The sequence below is a fragment of the Anarrhichthys ocellatus genome, unplaced genomic scaffold (genome assembly GCF_004355925.1).
Source record: "Anarrhichthys ocellatus isolate YVR2014 unplaced genomic scaffold, GSC_Weel_1.0 scaffold21, whole genome shotgun sequence".
NCBI lineage: Eukaryota > Metazoa > Chordata > Actinopteri > Perciformes > Anarhichadidae > Anarrhichthys > Anarrhichthys ocellatus.
This window is the reverse complement of record NW_022280051.1, coordinates 1-21,833: the sequence shown is the minus strand read 5'-3', so window position 1 is coordinate 21,833 and position 21,833 is coordinate 1. Positions and strand designations below refer to the sequence as shown.

Sequence of the window (21,833 nt, the reverse complement as noted above, 5' to 3'; positions counted from 1 at the left end):
GTGTTTTAATATGTAATTAACTGCCAGATAGACCAAAGATAATTTTCCACCTTTCCATAATTTCTACTTAAATATAAAAGTTGTGTCACTTTGCAACATGTTTTTATTTTCTTGTCATTCCAATAAAATATTGGATTTTGTTTTTGGAACAAATGTCAATTGTGTTAATTTTCCAGCCATACGTTATCCTATGAAAATACTGCATACATTGTTTATATATATATATACAGTATATGTTTCCATATGTATAGTAACTACTCAAATTACTTTTTGGAGTTACCTGCTTTTTGGAGTTACCTGCCGTGTTATGATTTTAATTTTCCCATTAACCTCTGGTCCAAAAGCAATCCTGACTAACTTTATACTCTTACATCTAACCTTACTGTCATTTGTCTAAAACAGTTGCTTACCCAAGTAGCAATAGTAGTTAACCTAAATAACGAAACAAGCAGTAAAGTGTTCTGTGCTTAGTTGTCACTGAGAATAATCCTTTTCAATTACTGTAAATCATTGATGCATTAATGTGAAAGCATTTCTGTTATGTAAGCGGTCCAGGTGGCTCTCTGTCTAATTCCTTCAAATAGTTTTAGTGTAGGTGGGAGTCACATGTATACAATAACACATTGAAGCCACTGACCTGCGCCACTATCTCCAAATATTATACAAACATACACGTTTGTCTCTGTCAGGAGATACAGGAGAGTACAGGTTACAGTAAGCCTCGTTCTACCGTTTAATAATCCGGTCATTCAGCCATAACGCTGTTATTGATTCAATAGCACTAACACAGTTAGATGGATGGACGGACGGACGGACGGACAGACAGACAGACAGATAGACGGTCAGATAGACGGACAGACAGACGGATGGACAGACAGACAGACGGACAGACAGACGGACGGACGGACGGACAGACAGACAGATGGATAGATATGTGAAGGCCAGAGTAAAGAAGCAGCTAACAGCCAACAGATTAGTAAAATATATAATCTGGATTAAGATACAGACAGAAATAGAAACAAACAAATTCATCATGAAACATCCCCACTGGTTGTCACTCTGTCACATACGTAAAATATGTTGTTTTACACAAACGTGATTGGTGTTTCGCAACTAAATTTCTATTAAAGTATGCTAATTGTGAGCATCCAGGTCATTTACTTTTAGTGGAATTGACAAACTGGTGAGAAAAACAGAGCTACGGAGATGGAGAGAAGAAACAAAAAACAAATGGTGAATTGGTATTCTCGATAGAGCTTCCGGGGGACGGAAACTCAATAGACACTTATGCACGATTAACTCTCTTTCGATAAGCACACACAGAAGGGGAATCAAGTGACATTGTTTTCCTTTAGTTCTACCAGTGACAACAAACAAACCCGTCTATTCAGGCCGAGGAAGAGGGAGAAGGAGAAGGAGAAGGGGACGCTGTCACTGAGCCAACAAGCTTCCACACACAGACTGCTTCTTGTTGCTCTCGTCTTTAAACGTACTTGCTTGTTATCCTCGGTAAATATCCCATGTTTTCCTTCTGTGTTTCTGTCCTCTCTTCATTTACCAGACATGAGCAACACAGTTGATTTTCCTGCCTGACAACAGTCTTCATCCCAGCCAATAATTGTACAATGTGAGCATTAACAAGACAGAGAGAACACACAACACGCAGTCTGTCAACAAGCCCAAGGTGACATATTTATGTCTTTTGTGCAGCCAACAGTCGAAAACGCAAAGATATTCAGTTGACTATCACATAAACAAACCTTTTTACTTCCCTGCATCAACGTGATCTCTAATTCTCTAATTCATATTTATAGCCACAGACAATACAGTCTTTGATTATTTGCCTGAAAATGTAATTTAGTAATAATATTCATGTGCAGAAAGAATTGTTTAACGGGCGCTATTTGCGAATAATGTTTTCATTTGATCTCTTAAGTTATTTCATATTTTTGTGCCAATAAGCTCTCTAACTAACCGATTGCAGTGAGGCGAGCTCTGTCTTAATGTCACATTTGTGTCCATACAGTGTCTGTACAGAGGAGTGCGACCATGTGACTGAATCATTATGTGTGTCCGCGTTTGGGGTGAGATTTGTTTCTTTTCTTCCACAGTTCAGTGGAAACAGGTCAAGCAGACTGAAGAGATGAACACACGAGTACTCTACTTACTGTGTGTGTGTGTGTGTGTGTGTTATGGTTATATGGGGAATAATATTTTAAGAAAAGACCTCGTGGCCTCCTGAGATCCACCCCCTTCTCTCTGTCACTTCCTGTTCTCAGCACTGCTTCTGTTTTCTCTGTACTGTATCTGACCCTGACCTTTGACCTCTCGGTGGAGAAGAGGGGTCACAACAGGGATCAATTACATATTTTATTAATATCCCCGTTTTCTTCCTTAACCACTCGCCCCTGTCTATCCTCTTTGCCTCAATTACCCCCCCCCTCTCACTCCCCCTTTGTTCTTACTCCCCGCTTTTATCTCCCCCTCCTCTTCTCTTCCTCCCTTTCTCTCCCCTTTTACTCCCTCTCTTTTCTCTTTCTATCTCTCCCTTCCTGGAATGTGCTGCTCAGAAGCAGCTGAGTGGAGGAATGTCGCTGTAACAAGCCCATACACAACCCCGAGGGAGGGAGGCTCCCGACACACACACACACACACACACACACACACACACACACACACACACAAACACACGCTATCTTTCTTCTTCGTGGCGTGTGTTCTTTGACTTCTTAACCACTGCTAAACGATAAACTCCTTCCTTCCTCTCTCCCTTATGTTCTGCCTTTCACACATGTGTGCCTGCAGTGGAGGGCAGAGAATGAAGCTGCATTTTTGAGGACATAGCAGGATGCGTATATCTGGCCTGGGCACACAGACATACACACACACACCCACACACACACAAAACGAGAGAGAGAGAGAGAGAGAGAGAGAGAGAGAACGTGAGCCTGCCTGTTGCAGTAATGAAGTACGGTGTAAATGTCTGCCCTCAGGGAGGAATGACTCAGTTGCATGTTACACAACCCCGCCATGCCCCCCTCTGTTGCAGGCTCACTCAGAATTCACTCATATACAGAGTCACCAATAAGAAAAAGAATAAAAGAGAGGAGAACCATAACAGATGATGCCTCCATACATGTGACATTATCCTATCATGCTCTGTGACAGGTGATCACATCCACAGGGCATGAAGGGTCACTGAATGGTTTGATGAGTATGAAAATCATAGCATGTGGTTTTCATGCTATGGCCTCAACATATATCAACTTAATTGAACAGCTATTTTGGAGAGTATTGTAAAACAAAATGGCAAATCACGAAAAGAAGCAGGAAAATAGAGCTCCAGAGGCTTGGAGAACGTGTGTTGTGCTGGCTCAACATTTTATAAAGACGCTTTGTGTTGTTTTTTTTCCTTAAATTCCTTAAAAGGAGAGGAAGAAACTGGAAAATATATTTCTATTTGGAGGCCCAGAACGTGCAGATGTCAGGTCGAATACCAAATGACTGAAAGCAGTGGTGGAAAAAGTATTGAGATGCCTCACATAAAAGTAACACATGCTGTTAAGTCTAAAAATACAATATTTATCGTTAAATATTAGTAAAGTAAAATATGTAAAGCTGGAATACCTCAAATTTTACGAAAGGACGGTACTTGTTTCAATGTAGTTTGATTTAGCAAATAAATGTTAGCTGGCAGTATCTGAGTATTACAAAACAATAAAAGAACAATATATATATATGTATATATACATATATATATATATATACACAACAATAGACATATATATACTGTGCATAAACATACAAACAAAAAAGTCAACATTACTGGAGTTACATGGACTTATTTAATGGTATCACACGTTTGAATCTCAGCCTTATTATCTATTATATTATATACATCTATTATATGTGTGATATGAGTGTAGGAAACAGTGTGTGAGGGTGAGGTGGGTGATGTGGCACTGCTCAACCTTTTATGTGCATTTGTGTGTGTGTGTGTGTGTGTGTGTGTGTATAACCCTTCCCTCAAAAGATTCCAGCCAGCCTGTCTCTGTCTTCACCAACGTTACACACACAGGCACAAGTACATACACACACACACACACACTGGCAGGCAGCCAGACATTGGCGGTTGGACGCTCTGTCAGATTTAGACACGTAATTACTGTCCAAGCATTTTGAGAGCTGCATGTGTTTGTCTCTGTCTGTACCACATGAGTGTTTTACATGGAGTGTGTTTATGTCAGTGACACTGGTACACAGCTTTCCTGCTTGGATATCGACACATTATTGTAAATGGTCAACAGTACCTGAAGTACATTCTGACATACTGTTTTAGGTCCAGTCACTGTAGAGTAACTAGTTATCCACTGGCGCCACCCAGTGGGAAACTTTTGAGAGTTGCAGTGCAAACGTCGTTAATAGATGATGTTTCAATTAGGAAGAGGTGAGGGCACCTCAGTTGGTTCAGGGAGATCCAACATCACAAATTCTCTTTTGTAATATTTTTTACTATATTAGTGGAACACTTATCCTTTTTCTATAAAATGACTATTTCTGTACGACTATTACTATTTCTATAAAATGACATTTACTAGACCAATTAAGACCAATTTGATGTCTTTCTTTCCTACCTGTAACTTACAGTAACAGTAACTTTAAAAAGGGTCAAATCAACTAAAAGCGCACATCAGTTGTTGAGTTGTGTTGTGTTTTACCATCAAATCTCACTCTGAATTATGTTCAATATTGTGACATATAGCTTCATGCAGATGTCCTCTTGACATTACAGAAGCCCAAGCCTGTTGTATACGGATGCACCCTGCCACCAATTGACAATGGCCAGCTGATGAAATGACACACAGGCAACGTAAGGGTTAATCCTAATTATATTTGGATGGTTTCTAATATCATTGTTTATCATTAGTATCTAGTAGTGGTAGCGAGTAGAGAAGAGTTAAAGATGTTATTCTCAAAGAAAAAAAAGTTTTGCAAGTTGTCCCTCCCGCTGACTTTCCCCTTCTTCTTTTATTTCTGCTGTATAACATTTCAGCATGCAGGTAGTGGCAAACTGGTTTCCACCCATTCCCCCCTTCACCTCCTCCACGCTCCTCGGCCTCCAGCCTCAGGTTGGACTCGCAGCATCCACAGCAGGACAGATGTGGTTTTGGGAGACTGCTCATGTTACCTGCAGGTGAGATCTGTTTAGAAGAGTTGTTTGATCATCAATCAATCAATCTGAAGAACGTAGCCTTGACCTGACACATTTTACCAGAGGGACACAAATCTAGCCTGTACATTACCTCGTGCAAGCTGAAAGTTACAAGTAGACCACTGACATTAAGTAGCTTTTGCTTATACTTTATTTAGCCTTCTGGTGCCACATTGTCCAGTTTAGACAGCTCAAGTATGACCTGAACCAGGTTACTTGCAGTATTTAATACTTTAATACTCAGTCAATCTTGAGCTTTACTCACTTATTTGTCTTTAATTCTTGTGTCAAATAAGACTGCAACAACAAGGAGGGCAGTTGGCTGATACAAAACAGACCGACCCCTGCACGTCTGCCACCGAGTGAACACATTACCCAGTCCAGGTCCAGCAGCCCCTGGTCAGCCGGACACAAGCCTGAGACCGCTGTTCTCAGGCCAACCACAGAGCTGAACCGCTACAACAAGCTGTCTGATATTAACACCTCTCAAGTTAAGCACTCCAGGCCAAAGACTGGGAATCTACTCGGACTGACACCTGTTTCTGAGAGGAAAAAGGGACAGTAAGTACCTCAAACAGCCCACAGTTGCAAACGGGCTGTGAGCTGAGTGTCCCAGAGCGGACAAACCAAAGATATGAATATTTAAATCATTAAACTTGTCCCATCATCTTTGAACTTTCTCACTTAATCATTTCATGCATTGTATATAGATCAAACATGCATTACCTGAACAAATGCACACACCTCACCATACAAAATACAGATTCACCACATCATTAGCTTGACCCGCCTCCTGTTCAACGCCAGGTTCAATGTTCAGTGTGACGTCTACACGATCCTGTCAGAGGAAGGTTCCTCTGGTACCCAGTGGTGCTGGGCTGGTTGATGCCAGCAACCTGACATCATAAATGAAAGGAAAGCCTGTACCTCTCTGCTTCAGTGTCCGATACACTGTTAGTGTGACTATGGTTACAGTGCATGGGAGTTTTTTTGTCATGTCTCAACAAAACAACACTATGTCAAACTCATGGCCTTGTGGCGGGAAACCATAGCGTGTTTAGAAGACGTTGCCTAGCAATCCCTCTCTGATTTTCCATCACTGTACAACTAATCTGATACACGCGGAGCAGGAAGCTCTGGTTGACTGCAGCAACCGCAGTGAATTCTCATGAGAGTCTGTGTGGGTGAGAGAGACAGAGAGCATGGACTTCATCGCCATGGGATAATAATGTACTCTAAACACATTTTCTGTTCATTTCTACACATTAGTTACATTTAAATTTGAACAATTCAGGTCCAAAACAAGTTAGCAACTAGCCAGTGAACATAAAATCTTTGTTAGTCCCACAGTGTCCACACAGACTGTTCACCTGCATTCAACCAAAGCCTGCTCAATCGTTGCATACAGATGATATACCTTTAGATATGAATGTTCTCTACTTCTAAGTTAACTGCACTTTTATTATTTTGTTTCCATTGTGGTTTTAGTGTACAGTAACAATCTCTAACAGTCTTGGCTGAACTTGTCACGCAAAAAAAAACACAACAAATCACGGAACTGAATCCTCAATCAAACATTTGAAGTTTCTTTTAATGGGTGTAACAAAAACCTTGACACGTTTGTGGAAAAAAAATGTGCTTCAATAAGATTTGAAGAGTAACATATGCGAAGGAAATTATAAAACTTTGGAGAACATGCGTAAACAATAATTTAAATAAATACAATATTGGACCAGATCAACTCATACCGTGTAAAAAATAAGCTTCATGAACTCAACTTTCACCACTCGGATTCAAACATTGTAAACAGGTGCAAAGACAGAAGATTTAGGTGAAACGTAAATTAAGACCAAAAAGCAAACGTACGCTGTGGTTACACAACAAGAGGCCTGGCGTATATTTCTTTCTTTGTGCGTGTGCTTTGAGTCACTCACTATAGTTCAAGTACAAAATAAATAAATACTAGCAAAAACAGCATTTTCTTTGACTCCCACTACATCAAGATCAGAAATTACTTTTTGTCCCTGTGAGCCCTGAGCTTCCTGGTTTTAGTTTCATGGCTCTATTGTAAATAATACAAAGACACTCTGGAGGAGGGACGCGGACACACACACACACACACACACTACAGCCTGTGTGTATGAAGAATGTTAAAGTATTTGAAGTACATACAGAGGCAAACGTCATCCGTAAACAACTGCACACCACAGCTCTGAATGTTAACAGTTCCTGCTCGAGTGTCCTTGTTTTTTCCCTTCTGGATGTTCCTCAGTCACTCTGCAGCTGCTGTGTCCTCGTGATTTGACTCTACGATGACGGACAGTTTCAGGTCTCTAGATCTGACAAAGTACATTTCAGACATAAAGTTTTGATTATGACTCACAAGCAATGACATTTTGAGAAATACAGTTGAGAATTAGATAAGAAGATCAGGTTTTTGTGTTGACTATGTAGCTAGAGCCAGCAGCCAGTTGTCTTATCTTATAATGCGGATTCTTACCTACGCCATCAGCTGTATCGTCGGCCAGGGGGTCAGAGTTTATTACATACTTGCTGCCAAATATCTGTACCAACTGGTCAAAGAACTTGCATTCCTGTTTCTCTCCTCTGGAAACAGAATTTCAGAGATTGTTATAAGGAGACAGCAAGTTTCTTCCACAAATGAATGTGTACAACTGCAGTGAATCAAATGTTATGAGGTTCGAAATATGCTTAAACCGTATCAAGAATGTAGAGGTTTAGACCTGCAGCCTGATCCAACCACATCCCCCCCCCCCCAGCAATGAACAGCAAGTACTTACTTTCTGCCTTCTAGGAAGTGTCGGAAATTGGCCCTCAGCCTCTTTATTCTGGTCTGACACTGTTCAGGAGTGCGCAGGTAGCCCTGGCTCGCCATGACCTCGGAGATCTGGATGAAGATGTGTTTGTTCTTTGTGCAGCCTTTCAAGGTCTCCTGGATCTCCTCGCTCCCCCATATGTCCAAGAGGACCTCGGTCTCCCCGTCGCTCCAGGCCAGCTTCGAACTGTCCGCCACCCACTGTGTCCCTGAGGTTACTAACAGAGTGGATGTCTCAGAATTAACAAAAACAATCTGTACAGTTTATAGAAAACAATTAAAATAATGAGAAAAGTATACACTTATAGATCTACCATATACCTTAACATGAGAAACAGGCTGTCATGACTTCTGTAATAACTGTATTATAGTCAGTTTGATGGTTTTATTTTGAAAGGTTTCACCTTTCTTTTGGGTGCAGTCGTCTGGCTCATCTGGGACTGACGTGTCTGGGACCAAGTCGTCCATTTTCAGCTCCCTCCCGAAGATTTCATTCATCTCGTTGAAGAATTTATATTCCTCCCTGAATTCAAAGTGAAACAAAACTGGCAGTTAGCTTGTGATTAGCTGGCAACGCTAATGCTAACCAAATCCCAAACATTTTTCCAAGACATTTAAACAACACTGAGCAAATTTTAACAATGAAAGTTGGTCAAATTCAAATACTTGTGGTCACATCAAAACAAAACATATTTTAAAACTGCTTTTAAAGTTTGTTTTAAATCAATGGAAACTACTGATAAAAAGGAAAAGCTGCATGCATACATACATACATACATACATACATACATACATACATACATACATACATACATACATACATACATACATACATACATACATACATACATACATACATACATACATACATACATACATACATACATACATACATACATACATACATACATGTATGCATGCATGCATGTATGTATGGCTCTGTACAGAAACTGTACAAACCAACAAAACCAATAATATAAAGAAAATGATTCATAGTTGTTGTCATCACTGACTTTTCATGGAGGAAGCCATGTTTAAGGCGTTTGATGCGAGTGTAGCACTGCTCCGAGGTCCTTATGAATCCTCCGTCACTCATCTTCTCAGAGATGTACTCAAACACGTGGCGGTTCTTCAGGCAGCCCTTCAGGGTGAGCTGCACGTTGTCTTCACCCCAGACCTCCAGCAGGGTGCGTGTCTCCTGGTCGGACCAGGGCATCTTTCTGCTCTGGTCAGCCAGGAGGTGGCTGGATGAGGGCTGCTCGTCTAAGTGGAGGAACCACAGATGTATTGTTGGGCTTTAATCTTTGAAAGGAATGTATCATCTGCACAATGACGCTGTGTACAATTGCAGAACTGGTGTGGTGACACTAATTGATTGATCATAGTTGAACCTACACATGTCAGGATCCGTTTCCATCAGGGGATCCAAGGAGGCGTCAGCGGCAGGACTCTCCACTTCAGGACACACAGAGTTATCACCAAGCACCGGAGCCAGGAGGTGGAAGTACCGGAACACAGTGGGCCGTCCTCCATTTCTGAAAAACGTAAATAAAATGCAAGCTGTGAAACAGCCTGCTTGCGTGGGGGATGGTGGTCTTCATTTTTACGAGGCCATTTTATTTTACCTCCAGCTGTTGCAGTAACGCCTATAACTCTTCTTCAACCTTTTGATCCGGGAGTGGCACTGCTCCGTCGTCCTCGGGTATCCCGTGGCGGCCATTTTCTCCGATATGTCGGTGAATATGTGCCCGTTGCGGACGCACGTTTTCAGGCTGTGCTGCACGTCGTCTGCAGCCCACACTTCGACGAGAGCGAACGTCTCCTGCTCCGTCCACGCTGTGTTCACATCCGCACCTATTCCAGGTTGATGCAGCCGTTAGAAAGTACTGCTGTGTGAATGAATGAATGAATGAATGAAGACGACTGTACCTGGGTCCTGGTCTGCTTGCTCGTCTTTTTCATCATAATCATCAATAGAAACCGCCTCCTGACCGAGTATTTGTTCCAGCTGGTGGTAGAATCTGTAATCTACTCTTCTTCCAGATCTAGACGGCATGACAAGACGTAAATATGAACCATTAGAGTCATACTGGATTATACGTGCAAACAGATATAACAGGCAAACTGAAAGTTTTGATCTCACTTCTTCCTGTCGTAGCACTGCCGAAAGTTGTTCCTCAGTGACTTGACCTTCCAGCGGCACTGCTCTGAGGTCTTCGAGTAGCCGAGGTCGCGCATCCTCTGCGAAATGTCGGCGTAAATGTGTCCGTTGTGGATGAAACCCCTCAGCGCACTCTGAACGTCTTCGTCGCCCCAGATCTCGATCAGCACCAGGGTCTCCTCATCGGACCACGAGCCACTCGCCGGTTTCTCCGTTGACGTGCCGATTTCTCCATCTTACAGCATAAACACAGCACATGTCACTCTCTTGTATCGGTTTTGGTACGAATGCACACAGTGTAATCGTGCGTAATGCTGCCCTACTATTCACCGCATCAACTTGATGAAGGAATATTGTATTTTACCTGTTTCAGGCACCGATTCACCGTTGGAGTCTTCTGATATTTCGATGGAGTCTGTCACCACAGTGGAGGATGTTGACGGCTGCTTGTCCAGGATTTGTTCCAGCAGATCATAGAATTTAAAGTCAACTCTGTCGGTCCCCGATGAGCTACAGGCAGTAGAGACAGCTGTATTAACACACAGATGTCCTGCCAACAGCACAGCATACAAAAGGAGTGTTCGGGTGCTGCTTTTTACTTCAGGTTGTCCTGACAATGCCGGTAGTTGGCTTTCAGGCGCTTGATCCGGGTGTGGCACTGCCCCGCACTGCGGGAGTAGCCGTTGGCGGTGAGTTTCTCCGATACTTCGGTGAAAATGTGACCGTTGTGTGGGTAGCGTTTCATGCTCTGCTGGACCTAAATGTGGGGGAAATTCTCAGCAAAATGTGGCAATATACAAAAAATATGACAATCAAACGGATGAGGATAGCTTGCACATAGAGGCTCTATTTAAGGACTGGATATATATCGCTCTCATTTTTTCTCATTGCTCTACCTGTGGGTCTCCCCAGATCTCTAGAAGGATGACGGTCTCTTTGTCCGACCAGGGGACTTTCTTCCTGTCCTCCTGAACGCCCACAGCAGACTCTGATGTGACACAGATAGAAAATTAAACACTTTAAGGAATAACTTCATTGAGTTAATTCCCCCCCATCATCTATCATGACTTCACTACGACTAGTGTTGATGTTACATTTTGACCATTTTGTTTTGTACTAGCCACACTGCTCGATAGCTGTATTTTTGTTGAATATGCTATGATGTTGTTTGACGAAGTTTTGAACGATAAAGATTAATTTAAGTATACTGTGCATGCCATTAAAGTTCCATTGAATCATTAAAAGTGATCATTATAATGGTGTTATAATCTTGTTGTAACTAAACAATAAGTAAATAAATGAGACATTGAGAACAGAACTGTTTTGTATTCTATTCATATTTCTAATGTAGTCCCGCTGTCAGTAGAGGACATTAGGGTTTACCGATATCCTGATGGGAAAAAGGCGGTGAGTCGTTGTCTTCAGGCTCTCCTGGTAGTTCCTCCAGCTGCGGCACTGAAGGGAAGTCCTTCACTAAAAAGCTTCCCAGTTCATTGTAAAACTTGCACTCCACTTGCTCCTGTCCCTTCATGCTGCATCGAGAGATAAGAACAGAGCAGATGTATACTGTGAATCGACAAGTACCACAAACTTCTCCTTTCATTCCTCTTTGCTGTAAGTATACATACTTGTTTTGGTAGCATTGCCTGAAATTTGATTTCAGCCTTTTCAGCCTTGTTTGGCACTGCTCTGGCGTTCGGGAGAAGCCCTGGGCAGCCATCTTGTTGGATAAGATGGAGAAAATGTGTAACGTCCTGTGCATTCCTCTCCTCTCCTGCTGCATCTTTTCTTCCCCCCACGTGTTGATGAGGGCCAACGACTCAAAGTCTGTCCACGGGACGCTTCTAGTTCCTAAAGCGAAAACATGAATCACATTGTTTGTCAGTATAATCTGTGAAACAGTCCTTTTACTGTGACATGCCATTTTAACACAACCCTGTGTTATGTTTATTATTTTTGTGCTTTGGCGCATTAGGCCATTGAAAGACAAAAATAACAAATAACTAAATTGGGAGCTGGGTGAGGGGACAAATTCTCTAAAACAAAGATTTTCGGAATTAAATACGAGTTAATTTTCTTATTTTTATCTCAGAGAATATCCAAGTTTTTTCATCCTAAATTTACAATTGATATATAGATTTTTTTATATTAGCCCCCTCCCTAGGCCTTGTATTATTATTTATTTAGTTTGACCTACAATTGCCTGCCCCCCCCCCCGTAAAAGTGAAATTGTACCGATTTCCAGTCGGCTCGTATGGCCAAGAAACTGCAATTCCTCATCGCCGTCTTGTGACTCATCTTCATCGATGACCTCTTCGACATCATAGGTGACCTCTGGAACAGCCGAGGGCGCCGAGGAGCCGAGTACCCGCTTCAGCTGCTCGTAAAACTTATACTCCAGTTTGGAGTTCCTTCTGGTGTTGGAAAAGGGAAAAAAGGCAACGGGGGCATTTTGCTGTTTTACAAATTACAGCTTTGACATTTTCAGAGGGAAATAAAGTTATCTGATAAACTGCAATGATCGGACAGAAAGACGAGCGGCGAGGAAGAAGGACAGGTCATTTAACACCTACTTGTTGTTCTTGCGGAAGCATTTCTTCAGTCGCTTGATCCTGGTCTGGCACTGTTCCACCGTTCTCACGTAGCCTCTCTCTGCCATCTTCTGAGCGATCTGCGTAAATATGTGACGGTTTTTCAAGCAGCCCTTTAAAGCCCGCTGCACCGAGTCCTTCCCCCAGATGTCGAGCAGATTGAGTGTCTCCTCGTCCGACCAGGGAACTTTTGTGTCCGTCACAACCGGGAGGGAACCTTCCTGAGAGTCTAAAATAAAACGAGCAGAGTTAGTCAAAGGACTACGTTTATCTGACTGATAGCATCCACTGATCCATCAAAAAAAAAAAAGAGCACAAACCTGTATATTCTCCCCATATTGAGATGAGAGGAGATTCACCTGAATTCTCATCATCCACTGACGAATCCCTGTAAAGGTGGAAAAACACAAAAGGATCAAATTGACAGATTGACAGACACACTTTTTTTGTGATTCCAAAACATTTTTTTTGAGCATTAAACTGTAAAGTATTTTCAGAAGATTAAAATGACAAGTAGTACATGAAACAAATATTCAACAAGACTTAAAGAGTCGACAGCATGTTGTACTTTGGCACAGTGGTGCAACATGCTGATATTCAGTAGGTATAATGTTTACTATGTTCACCATCATAGTTTATGTCGGCATGTTAACATTTGTTAATTAGCCTTTAAACACAAACTACAGCTGAGGCTGATGGGAATGTCATTAGTTTTGCAGGTATTTGTTCATAAACAGAAGTATTGGGCACATTTTTACCTCACCGTGGCGCTAAATAAAGAGCCAGAGGCTCACTAAAGTCATTGTGACGTCATTGTCTGGCTACAATGAATATCTGTACCAAATTTCATGGCAATCCATGAAATGGTTGATGAGATATTTCAATCTAGATCAAAGCTGGTGGACTGACACTGTCGTCCTTAGAGACATGCCGCTAATATGGATGAAAAGGGAATGGAACCCCGAGTGATGAAAATAAAACAGAAGTGATTACTGCCCACAGAACCAATTAAACACAACGTTTCTGGTAATCTTACAGGAAAGCTGTCGCCTCCGCAGGCTGTTTTTTGGGAATGTCCACGCCTCCGCTCAGCTTCCTCTTCCTGAGAACCCGCCCTCCTCTCAAGCTGTGGCTGTTGTCACTGGCTGCTGAATCCTTGTTCGCAGTCTCGTTCGACGTAGTGAGGTCTATGGTTTCATCGCGGGGTTGTGCGCTAACTGAGTCTTTCCCGTCTCTAACCTGCAGCTGCCAGCTGCCCGAGTCTCTCGTCTCCTCCAGTCTTTGTCTCACGGTCTCGGAGCTCCTCCTGATCGCCCTCTCCAGGCTGCTTGTGTCGAAGAGAGCGTCGAGCTGTCCTTTGTGCTCTGGAGGGTTTGAATCTTTGGAAGCAGGTGTGCATGGGGCGGTGGCGTTTGTGACAGGTTTGGTCCCAGGAGGCAGAGACAGGGAGGAGAGGATGCAGTCATCCATCGGTAAAAATCTAGATTCTACAATTAAGAAAAAATAAGCTTGGTTCAATCATTATTTAACTGACAAGAAAAACTCTCAATTCTATCAAAATACAAAGAGGAAAATTAGTGGTTGCTCCAAGTGCATCTTCGCTGTCTCTTCCAACCTTTTATAAGAAATGCTTTAATAAATTTGGTCTTCTAATCTGCGATTATATCCCTTTCCGTTTCAGTGTTGACCGTACAGTTACAGTACACAACCCGGGGGGCACACAGTACCTTTCTCTGCAAAATGGCCGAGGTTTCTGTGATGTTCAAGTACACCCTTCATGTCCTCTGGCGGGAAAAAGGATTGTAGACATTCGTCTAGGAATGACGGAGTGTCTCCAAGCCAAGCTGCCAGCTGAGAAGAGAGATCAAGTTCCTACCTTTAGTAATCCTGCACTCATTATCTTTTATTTGTACTGCCAAATGACTCACGGTGAGTTCAAATAAAAAACAAATCGGTATCATGAGGGGCTGTGTATTTTCCCTGCAGTCCCCTGGGACACTGTGTTGCACCTGTATCCAGTTAACCCTCCTCTATATCTGTCTCTGGGTCAGTGGTGCAGACAGATGAGCCCCTGCACTGAGCCTGTGTGCCACAGTCAGTCTAAGAATAATGCCAGAGCCATTTCCTGGTGACACACTTCTCTTGTGTTGCATTTTGGTGTATTGTGGTAGAGGAGTAAAAGGCGGGAGGCAAAACAAGTAGTGCAGACCTCCCACAGGGCCTGGCATTCTCCCCTGGTAGCCTCACATCAACACTGCAGAGGGCAGGTAACAAAATAGGGATATAACAGAGGCCGAGATACGACCCCGTTACATAAGCGTGAATGTCAGCAGCAGCGTGGCTGCAGAAAGAAGCAATAGAGTAAGGTCGTAGGGCCACTAGTGTCCATTTTCAGTCGAAATGTAGACAGTATATTTCATGCAAAGTGTATCAGACATGTTGGTGACATTCAAACAAATAAATAACACACACGATTAAGATCACAGACGACTTCTGCAATTATTACAAATTCCTAGAGGTCCTCAGGTAATATTAGTGCCATGACCACAGGGCTTAAGACCAACCAAGACAAGACTGGTTTAAGAAAAGTGTAACACAAATAATTCAAGGTAGATTATTATCATTATGTAATTTATGTAATGTGGCACCTGTGTGAAGTCTGGAACTGGCAGCAGCTCCTCCAGTCTTGATATGAACTCCCACACCAGCATCTCAAGTGCAGCGTTGTACTTTGGCCCAAAATACGCAGGGAATATTTCCTGCAAATGAGAAACAGAGGCAGACAGATTAAGAGAGTGAGAGACATTTAGTTAGTGTACAGTGGACAGGACAATGTGGAATTACGATCAGGCAAAATGAAAGAAAACAATGCAATAAGGAGTGTTGTCTCACTTGGAAAAAATATTTTCTTTCCGAGGGATCCTCCAGTAATGAATGAACCAACTCCACAAAGTTCACCTCCGATTCCTCCACCTGGTTTATGGTTACCTGTTACACACACACACACACACACACACACACACACACACACACACACACACACACACACACACACACACACACAAATCAAGGGTACGGATGACAAACGCCATTTGAGGTGACTTTTATAACTCAATACAAATTCTAGAAAACAACTGTTCCCACCCGTTGTGAGACTCGATCGGTCATAACCGAGTAAACTTCCACACCGGAAAAAGAAAAACCGCTGTGTGTGTTTGCCAGCGACAGTTTACTTACATGGTGATCCTTGGCAGTGCTGACGGGAGCTTTAATTCTGTCCAGATGTGGCTGAATGGTCTGCAGGTCCACTGGGAGCTCCCCTCGACACATCTCTAGAACCAGCTGGATGTGCACACACACACATAAACAATAGTCCTGGTTCATAAAGCTCCTGGTGTAACACCGGACCTGTTGCTACTCTGCCCACCTGATTTAGTATATGAAATAAATACACATATAAGTGAGATACCATCCTCACGTCACTCATCGTCTACTTAAAAAGCTTGTTTATACATTTTAAACCTGGCTTTGACCTGAGACAACTACCTAGAATAAGTACACGCGTCACCTCAGTGTGGTTGAATTATATATTACTGACCCTGGCCCTGAGTCCCAGGATGAGCTGAGCCCTCTGACTGTAGCTCATCAGCTCTGGGACCAGTTCCGTCACCATGGTAACAAACTCCTCCAGCATCCCATAGTGGTCCACGAGTCCCTGCTGCACTACTTGCCACACTGCGGCTGACAACAGCTGCAAGGGCGGGGCGAGGAGGCGTAGATAGTGGACTGGAAGATCATTACCTGAGGTGGAGGAGGAGGAGGAGAGAAAAGTGTAAAAATAAACATGTATCAACATTTCATGTAACTGGCAATTAAAGTTGTTTTGATGCAGCCTGTTACTACCTAAAGAGGATTAATGTGCATCCACAAGCAACAGTTTCACATTACCCACAACCCGATAGAAACCCAGAGCAGGAGTAAACAGCTCAAGGCAGGTAACCCAATAAGCAGGTAACATGAAACACCTGCACACGTCTCTGCTTTTGTTTTATGGTTCATATTCCTTATTAAGAGGTCTTTAATAAGGTTGGGCAATATGATGATTGAAAATACGACTTTTATAGCTTTTCAATATAACTTTTGCATCCGTGTGACAAAGGGCTTTTCTCAGGCACATGCAAAAAAACAGACGTCACAAAATATAATTGGCATATACTGTAGTCTTAGATTTTATCTGGACTCCTACTTGTGAAAGGTAAATAATTCAATGCCACATCCTAAAACTAAACATGTATTTCAATGGTTCACATATAAAGGCTGATGGCTACATAATGTCGCTTCTCTAACGTGCAGTACGGGATTATTATGCTGCGGCAAAAGGAAATAGTTTCATGAATATCATCTGCTGTAGTATACACAGCAAACATTGCTCAAACATTGACCTGCTGGACTTCAGTCTGTCTGGTAGGAGACAGGCTGATGTGTTTGTTTTTCTACCCACTAAGCTGAATTTTGTTGTTTAGACCAGGACGAGTGATCCAAAGCCCACTTCAGAAATGTCACTTACTACACTACATATAATTCAACCAGCAATCTGTGTCAACAACGACACATTACACACTATGCGTGAGTGAATAAGATGTATTGTGGCAATATGACATGACAAGTGCTGCTCTCAGGTGCACCGACAACAGCATCCATCAAACTCACAACAAACTCGCATCTTGTTGAATGCTGGAACTATACAACCGAGCAGGAGATTGGATTTCTGAAATAGGACTCTAATGACATTCAGATCGATGTTAAAAGCAAACTATGCCGGCAGATCGATGAGCATCTGATGCGAGTGTTGGAAGTAAATCAGCGCTGGAGATGCCACCGTAATAATAAGCTCATTGTGGTTCAGGTAGACACGCTGCAGGAAACATGTCACAGAACATGAGCACTTAATTTAAGGTCACTGTGAACTCACGGGTAACACGAGAGATCGCGGGGATCGTTATGAAACGTGATTTTTCACGACACGCACCTCGACTGGTTCCACTTTCAGTTCCCCGGTTTATTTCCATTTAGCAGCTGACAAGAAGGAAGAAAAACAACCCGAGCCGATGTCTCCCCCCTCCGGGTTGTAGCAGTGAGGAAAAAAAAATATCACAACAGCTAATAAATGAATTCTGCTAATTTATGATGAGTAAAACATCCACGAGCGATCGCCAACCCGCAGAAACGCGATCGCAGTTTTGCAGGAAGCATTGAGAGGCTCCTGGTTTTTTTCAAATCTCGCTTCAGGAGGAGATACAGAACAAAGGCTTCTGGTCTCATCCGCCTCAGTCCAGATCACGGCAAGCCCTCTTTCCTGGTTGGCTGACGAAGACCGGATCAACTAGGACGTTCAGATAGTCAGACTAGAGGGCGCCATTGTCTCTCCATTTAGCGAAGGTCTGAGGTGGATGTTTCCTGTTAGAGAAGTATGCAATCGTTTACTAAGTAAGGGTAGCAATACCAACATTTAATAGCACTGCATTACATGCAAAGGTGCTGCAAGATCAAAACACTTAAGTTTAGTTCATTAATTAAATGTACTTAATCACTTTCCACCACTGTATGTATATATGTATGCGTGTATGAATCAGTCATATGTTTGCTGTATGTATCTTTTAATTATTTTCTTATGAATTTACTTTTTAGACCCTTTTGTGACACAAATGTAATTCACATTAATCTTACGCTACTTAATTAATTGCTCTTCATTATCTTGAAATCAGCAAAATGAGATTTCACTGACCTCTTATTTTGAAAACAAGGAACCGGAAGTGCTAGCTAACGAGTTTTTGTTGTTGCCTAAAACGTTCGCTAGAGTATTAGACTATCCTCAAAGCATAACGTTAGGTTAATGAAGTCTAATGGAATGAAACGTACAGGTTTACTTACAAGCTCTCAACTAAATAAATAACCTGCTATAACGGTTAGCAAAGCTAAACTAGCTTACGCGCTCCTGAAATGGAAAAAAGTCCTGGTCTGTAGCTTAGCTATAGCTACTGAGTAGCGTTATGAGTATAGCTAACGAATGTTAACACTACTTATTTGAGACCATTTAGTAACGTCATGCGGTTCTTAGTAGTTATGCTTGGCCGCGGTAGAGCTCGATTTGGTCGTAATGTAGCGATCAATTCAGAGAGGAGTTGGGGTTGTTGTAACATTGCTGCTTCCTCGAGTAAACACTGACCCCTGTTGGACACAAAACACAGACACCAAGCCCATTAGGCTCATTACCGCCCCCTGCTGCTTCGGAGTGTAGACCAGAAACTACCCATTAATCCCGTCTGCATAATAAAACCACAGAAAATTGATTAATTAATTACCTTTGTATGAAATTATTTGTCTTCCAGCTGTCCATCATATTTTAATTATAAAGAACATTTCATCTGTATAAAAGTTCCTGTGATGTTGTGTGGACAAAAAAATTCAACTGGAAGTTGCCATTTTGATAAAGTAATTTATGAAACACCAATGGTTCCAGCATCCAGATGTGAGGGTTTGTTGCTTAATTGCTCATTGTAAATGAAATATCTTTATAAATAAATATCTAATTTTTACCTTTGTACTTAAGATTCCATTCAACTTTTTTTTTCTTTTTACAAAATGCACCAAAACACTGGCAACAAGGAAGATCTTGGGTAGATAATGAGAATAAATATGAAACAAAATTCAAATAATAAATCTAATTTATTCTGGTAATGTTGGTGCTGCATTCCTGCCTGAAAACCAGCACCACTGCCTCTAACACAAATGTTATGTTTTCCAGGTGCATTCACCTTCATGTCAGACATTATACTCTCCACGCTCGCATCTAAACAGACTTCAGTGGCATGTGAATATCATGTTGATCAACAAATGAGTGGGGGACATGGCAAACAAGACACTGGGAAATCAATAGGAAGAAGTCAAGAAATGTCAGAACACAAAACACTGAAGCCGGAAAACACCTGGTGCGCAGGAGACATTTGTGAGGATGACAAAGAGGCTCATTAATACCAAATATTACCAACGATTAACTTTGTCCAAAGGGTTTATATTGTATATAATACGACCCTAATGAATGTGTTTACCAACAATTTGAATGTGCTTTTTGATTTTGTTATTTGTAAATCAAATGGCTAGGGGATATGCTGAGTGTGTTTGAGAGACCGAGAGATGGCATGGGTCAGAGGCTCAAAATTCAAAGCAGTTTTATTTTATTAAATAACAATAAAATTAAAATAAAATATGAAAAAATGAAATTCACTTACAGGACTGCACACAACATGGCTGCGGTAAAGACAGAACAAAGGGAACAAGGTTCAACAGAGCCTCTCATTTGGGTAAAGTGATTGCACCTCGGGGGAAGGGGTCCTGTCCATGTAAGAGGGCTTGTAATGTCCTCTCCGCCTCAGGTGTGATCATGTGACCTCTTGATGGGGACGTCTGACAAAATGGGTTATCCAATTATTCAACAGCAGGTTTGAATATCTAAATATCAGATGACTGCACATTTGTGGTGGTGCCAAATCCTAGCCACGATACCATCAAGGAGCCAGTGCAGTGAATAATGTTGCCAATGTAGCAAGTATACCAAAATTGGCTAAATTTAAATTCTGAACAGGGATCCAACACAGACCTTGGCAGTATAAGCTCAAAATTCTAACAATGACACCATCAGGGTGCTGGGGTCATGTGGAAGTAAACTAAGCATTTATGAATTGAGAGCCCCGAATCCTAGCCACGAGACCATCAGGGACACACTGCCTCAAAGAAAAACTAGGTGAAATTACGATAATAAACCATTACAGTGTCACATAATGTGGTTGAGAAAATGACAAATTTCACTTCACCGAACGGTAACTCGAAGTTAAGTACCTTAAAATTATCATTCCCTGACTGGGAATCGAAACTAGGCCGCAGCGGTGAGAGCGCCGAATCCCAGCAACAAGACCATCAGGGACACACGTTCTCAAAGAATAACTAGGTGAATAACAAATTTCACTTCACCTAACCATTCTGTGAACAGTACCTTGAAGTTAAGTACCTTCAAATGGTACGGTGAAGTGAAATTTGTCATTTTCTCACCACATTATGTGACACTGTGATCGTTTATCAACGTAATTTCACATAGTTGTTCTTTGAGCAAGTATGTCCCTGATGGTCTAGTTGCTAGGATTCGGCGCTCTCACTGCGAGGCCTGGGTTCGATTCCCAGTCATAGAATGCTAATTTAAGGTACTTAACTTCGAGATGCCGTTAGGTGAAGTGAGATTTGTCATTTTCCCAACCACATTATGTGGCACTGTGAGATGGTCTAGTTGCTAGGATTCGGCGCTCTCACCGCGCGGCTTGGGTTCGATTCCCAGTCATAGAATGCTAATTTAAGGTACTTAACTTCGAGATACCGTTAGGTGAAGTGAGATTTGTCATTTTCCCAACCACATTATGTGACACTGTGATGGTTTATTAACGTAATTTCACCTAGCTATTCTTTAAGAAAGCGTGTCCCTGATGGTCTAGTGGCTAGGATTGGCGCTCTCACTGCCATGGCCTGGGTTCGATTCCCAGTCAGGGAATGCTAATTTGAAGGTACTTAACTTCAAGTTACATTACAGTTCAGAGAATTTTTTCATTTTTCTCAACCACATTATGTGACACTGTGAGGGTTTATTAACGTAATTTCACCTAGTTATTCTTTGAGCAAGTGTGTCCCTGATGGTCTAGTGGCTTGGATTCGGCGCTCTCACCGCTGCGGCCTGGGTTAGATTCCCAGTCAGGGAATGCTAATTTGAAGGTACTTAACTGCGAGTTACTGTTCTGTGAAGTGAAATTTGTCATTTTCTCAGGACATTATGTGACACTGTGATCGTTTATCAACGTAATTTCACCTAGTTATTCTTTGAGCAAGTGTGTCCCTGATGGTCTAGTTGCTGGGATTCGGCGCTCTCACCGCGCGGCCAGGGTTTGATTCCCAGTCATAGAATGCTAATTTAAGGTACTTAACTTCGAGATA

General features: G+C 42.1%; 1 protein-coding gene and 2 non-coding genes across 5 annotated transcripts in view; 2 read left to right on the top strand and 1 right to left on the bottom strand.

Moving 5' to 3' along the window:
• LOC116389855 (uncharacterized) overlaps window positions 1–19,007 on the bottom strand; it is a 35,140-nt gene extending 16,133 nt beyond the window's left edge. The window contains exons 1-25 of one of the 3 annotated variants that reach the window (XM_031858884.1): window positions 18,586–19,007; window positions 17,830–18,257; window positions 16,399–16,601; window positions 16,038–16,142; window positions 15,693–15,788; window positions 15,449–15,559; window positions 14,528–14,651; window positions 13,837–14,287; window positions 13,121–13,188; window positions 12,783–13,029; window positions 12,445–12,623; window positions 11,838–12,060; window positions 11,593–11,741; window positions 11,106–11,197; window positions 10,809–10,966; window positions 10,574–10,719; window positions 10,192–10,444; window positions 9,978–10,093; window positions 9,674–9,902; window positions 9,444–9,583; window positions 9,062–9,311; window positions 8,453–8,571; window positions 8,014–8,266; window positions 7,713–7,819; window positions 5,626–7,551 (exon numbers count right to left, since the gene is read on the bottom strand). In XM_031858884.1, coding sequence (XP_031714744.1) covers window positions 7,538–7,551; window positions 7,713–7,819; window positions 8,014–8,266; window positions 8,453–8,571; window positions 9,062–9,311; window positions 9,444–9,583; window positions 9,674–9,902; window positions 9,978–10,093; window positions 10,192–10,444; window positions 10,574–10,719; window positions 10,809–10,966; window positions 11,106–11,197; window positions 11,593–11,741; window positions 11,838–12,060; window positions 12,445–12,623; window positions 12,783–13,029; window positions 13,121–13,188; window positions 13,837–14,287; window positions 14,528–14,651; window positions 15,449–15,559; window positions 15,693–15,788; window positions 16,038–16,142; window positions 16,399–16,601; window positions 17,830–17,869 — 3,873 coding nt within the window. In that variant the 5' untranslated portion in view covers window positions 17,870–18,257; window positions 18,586–19,007 and the 3' untranslated portion in view covers window positions 5,626–7,537. Of the gene's footprint in view, window positions 1–5,625; window positions 7,552–7,712; window positions 7,820–8,013; window positions 8,267–8,452; window positions 8,572–9,061; window positions 9,312–9,443; window positions 9,584–9,673; window positions 9,903–9,977; window positions 10,094–10,191; window positions 10,445–10,573; window positions 10,720–10,808; window positions 10,967–11,105; window positions 11,198–11,592; window positions 11,742–11,837; window positions 12,061–12,444; window positions 12,624–12,782; window positions 13,030–13,120; window positions 13,189–13,836; window positions 14,288–14,527; window positions 14,652–15,448; window positions 15,560–15,692; window positions 15,789–16,037; window positions 16,143–16,398; window positions 16,602–17,829 lie in introns of those variants that run through there. The other 2 variants (XR_004213128.1, XM_031858882.1) reach the window with 2 other exon arrangements.
• A 2,318-nt stretch (window positions 19,008–21,325) lies between these two features.
• trnae-cuc (transfer RNA glutamic acid (anticodon CUC)) lies at window positions 21,326–21,396 on the top strand. The gene has a single exon. It is a non-coding gene; the product is annotated as a tRNA-Glu (tRNA).
• Window positions 21,397–21,529: 133 nt separating this feature from the next.
• On the top strand, window positions 21,530–21,601 carry trnae-cuc (transfer RNA glutamic acid (anticodon CUC)). The gene has a single exon. It is a non-coding gene; the product is annotated as a tRNA-Glu (tRNA).
• Window positions 21,602–21,833: the final 232 nt, after the last annotated feature.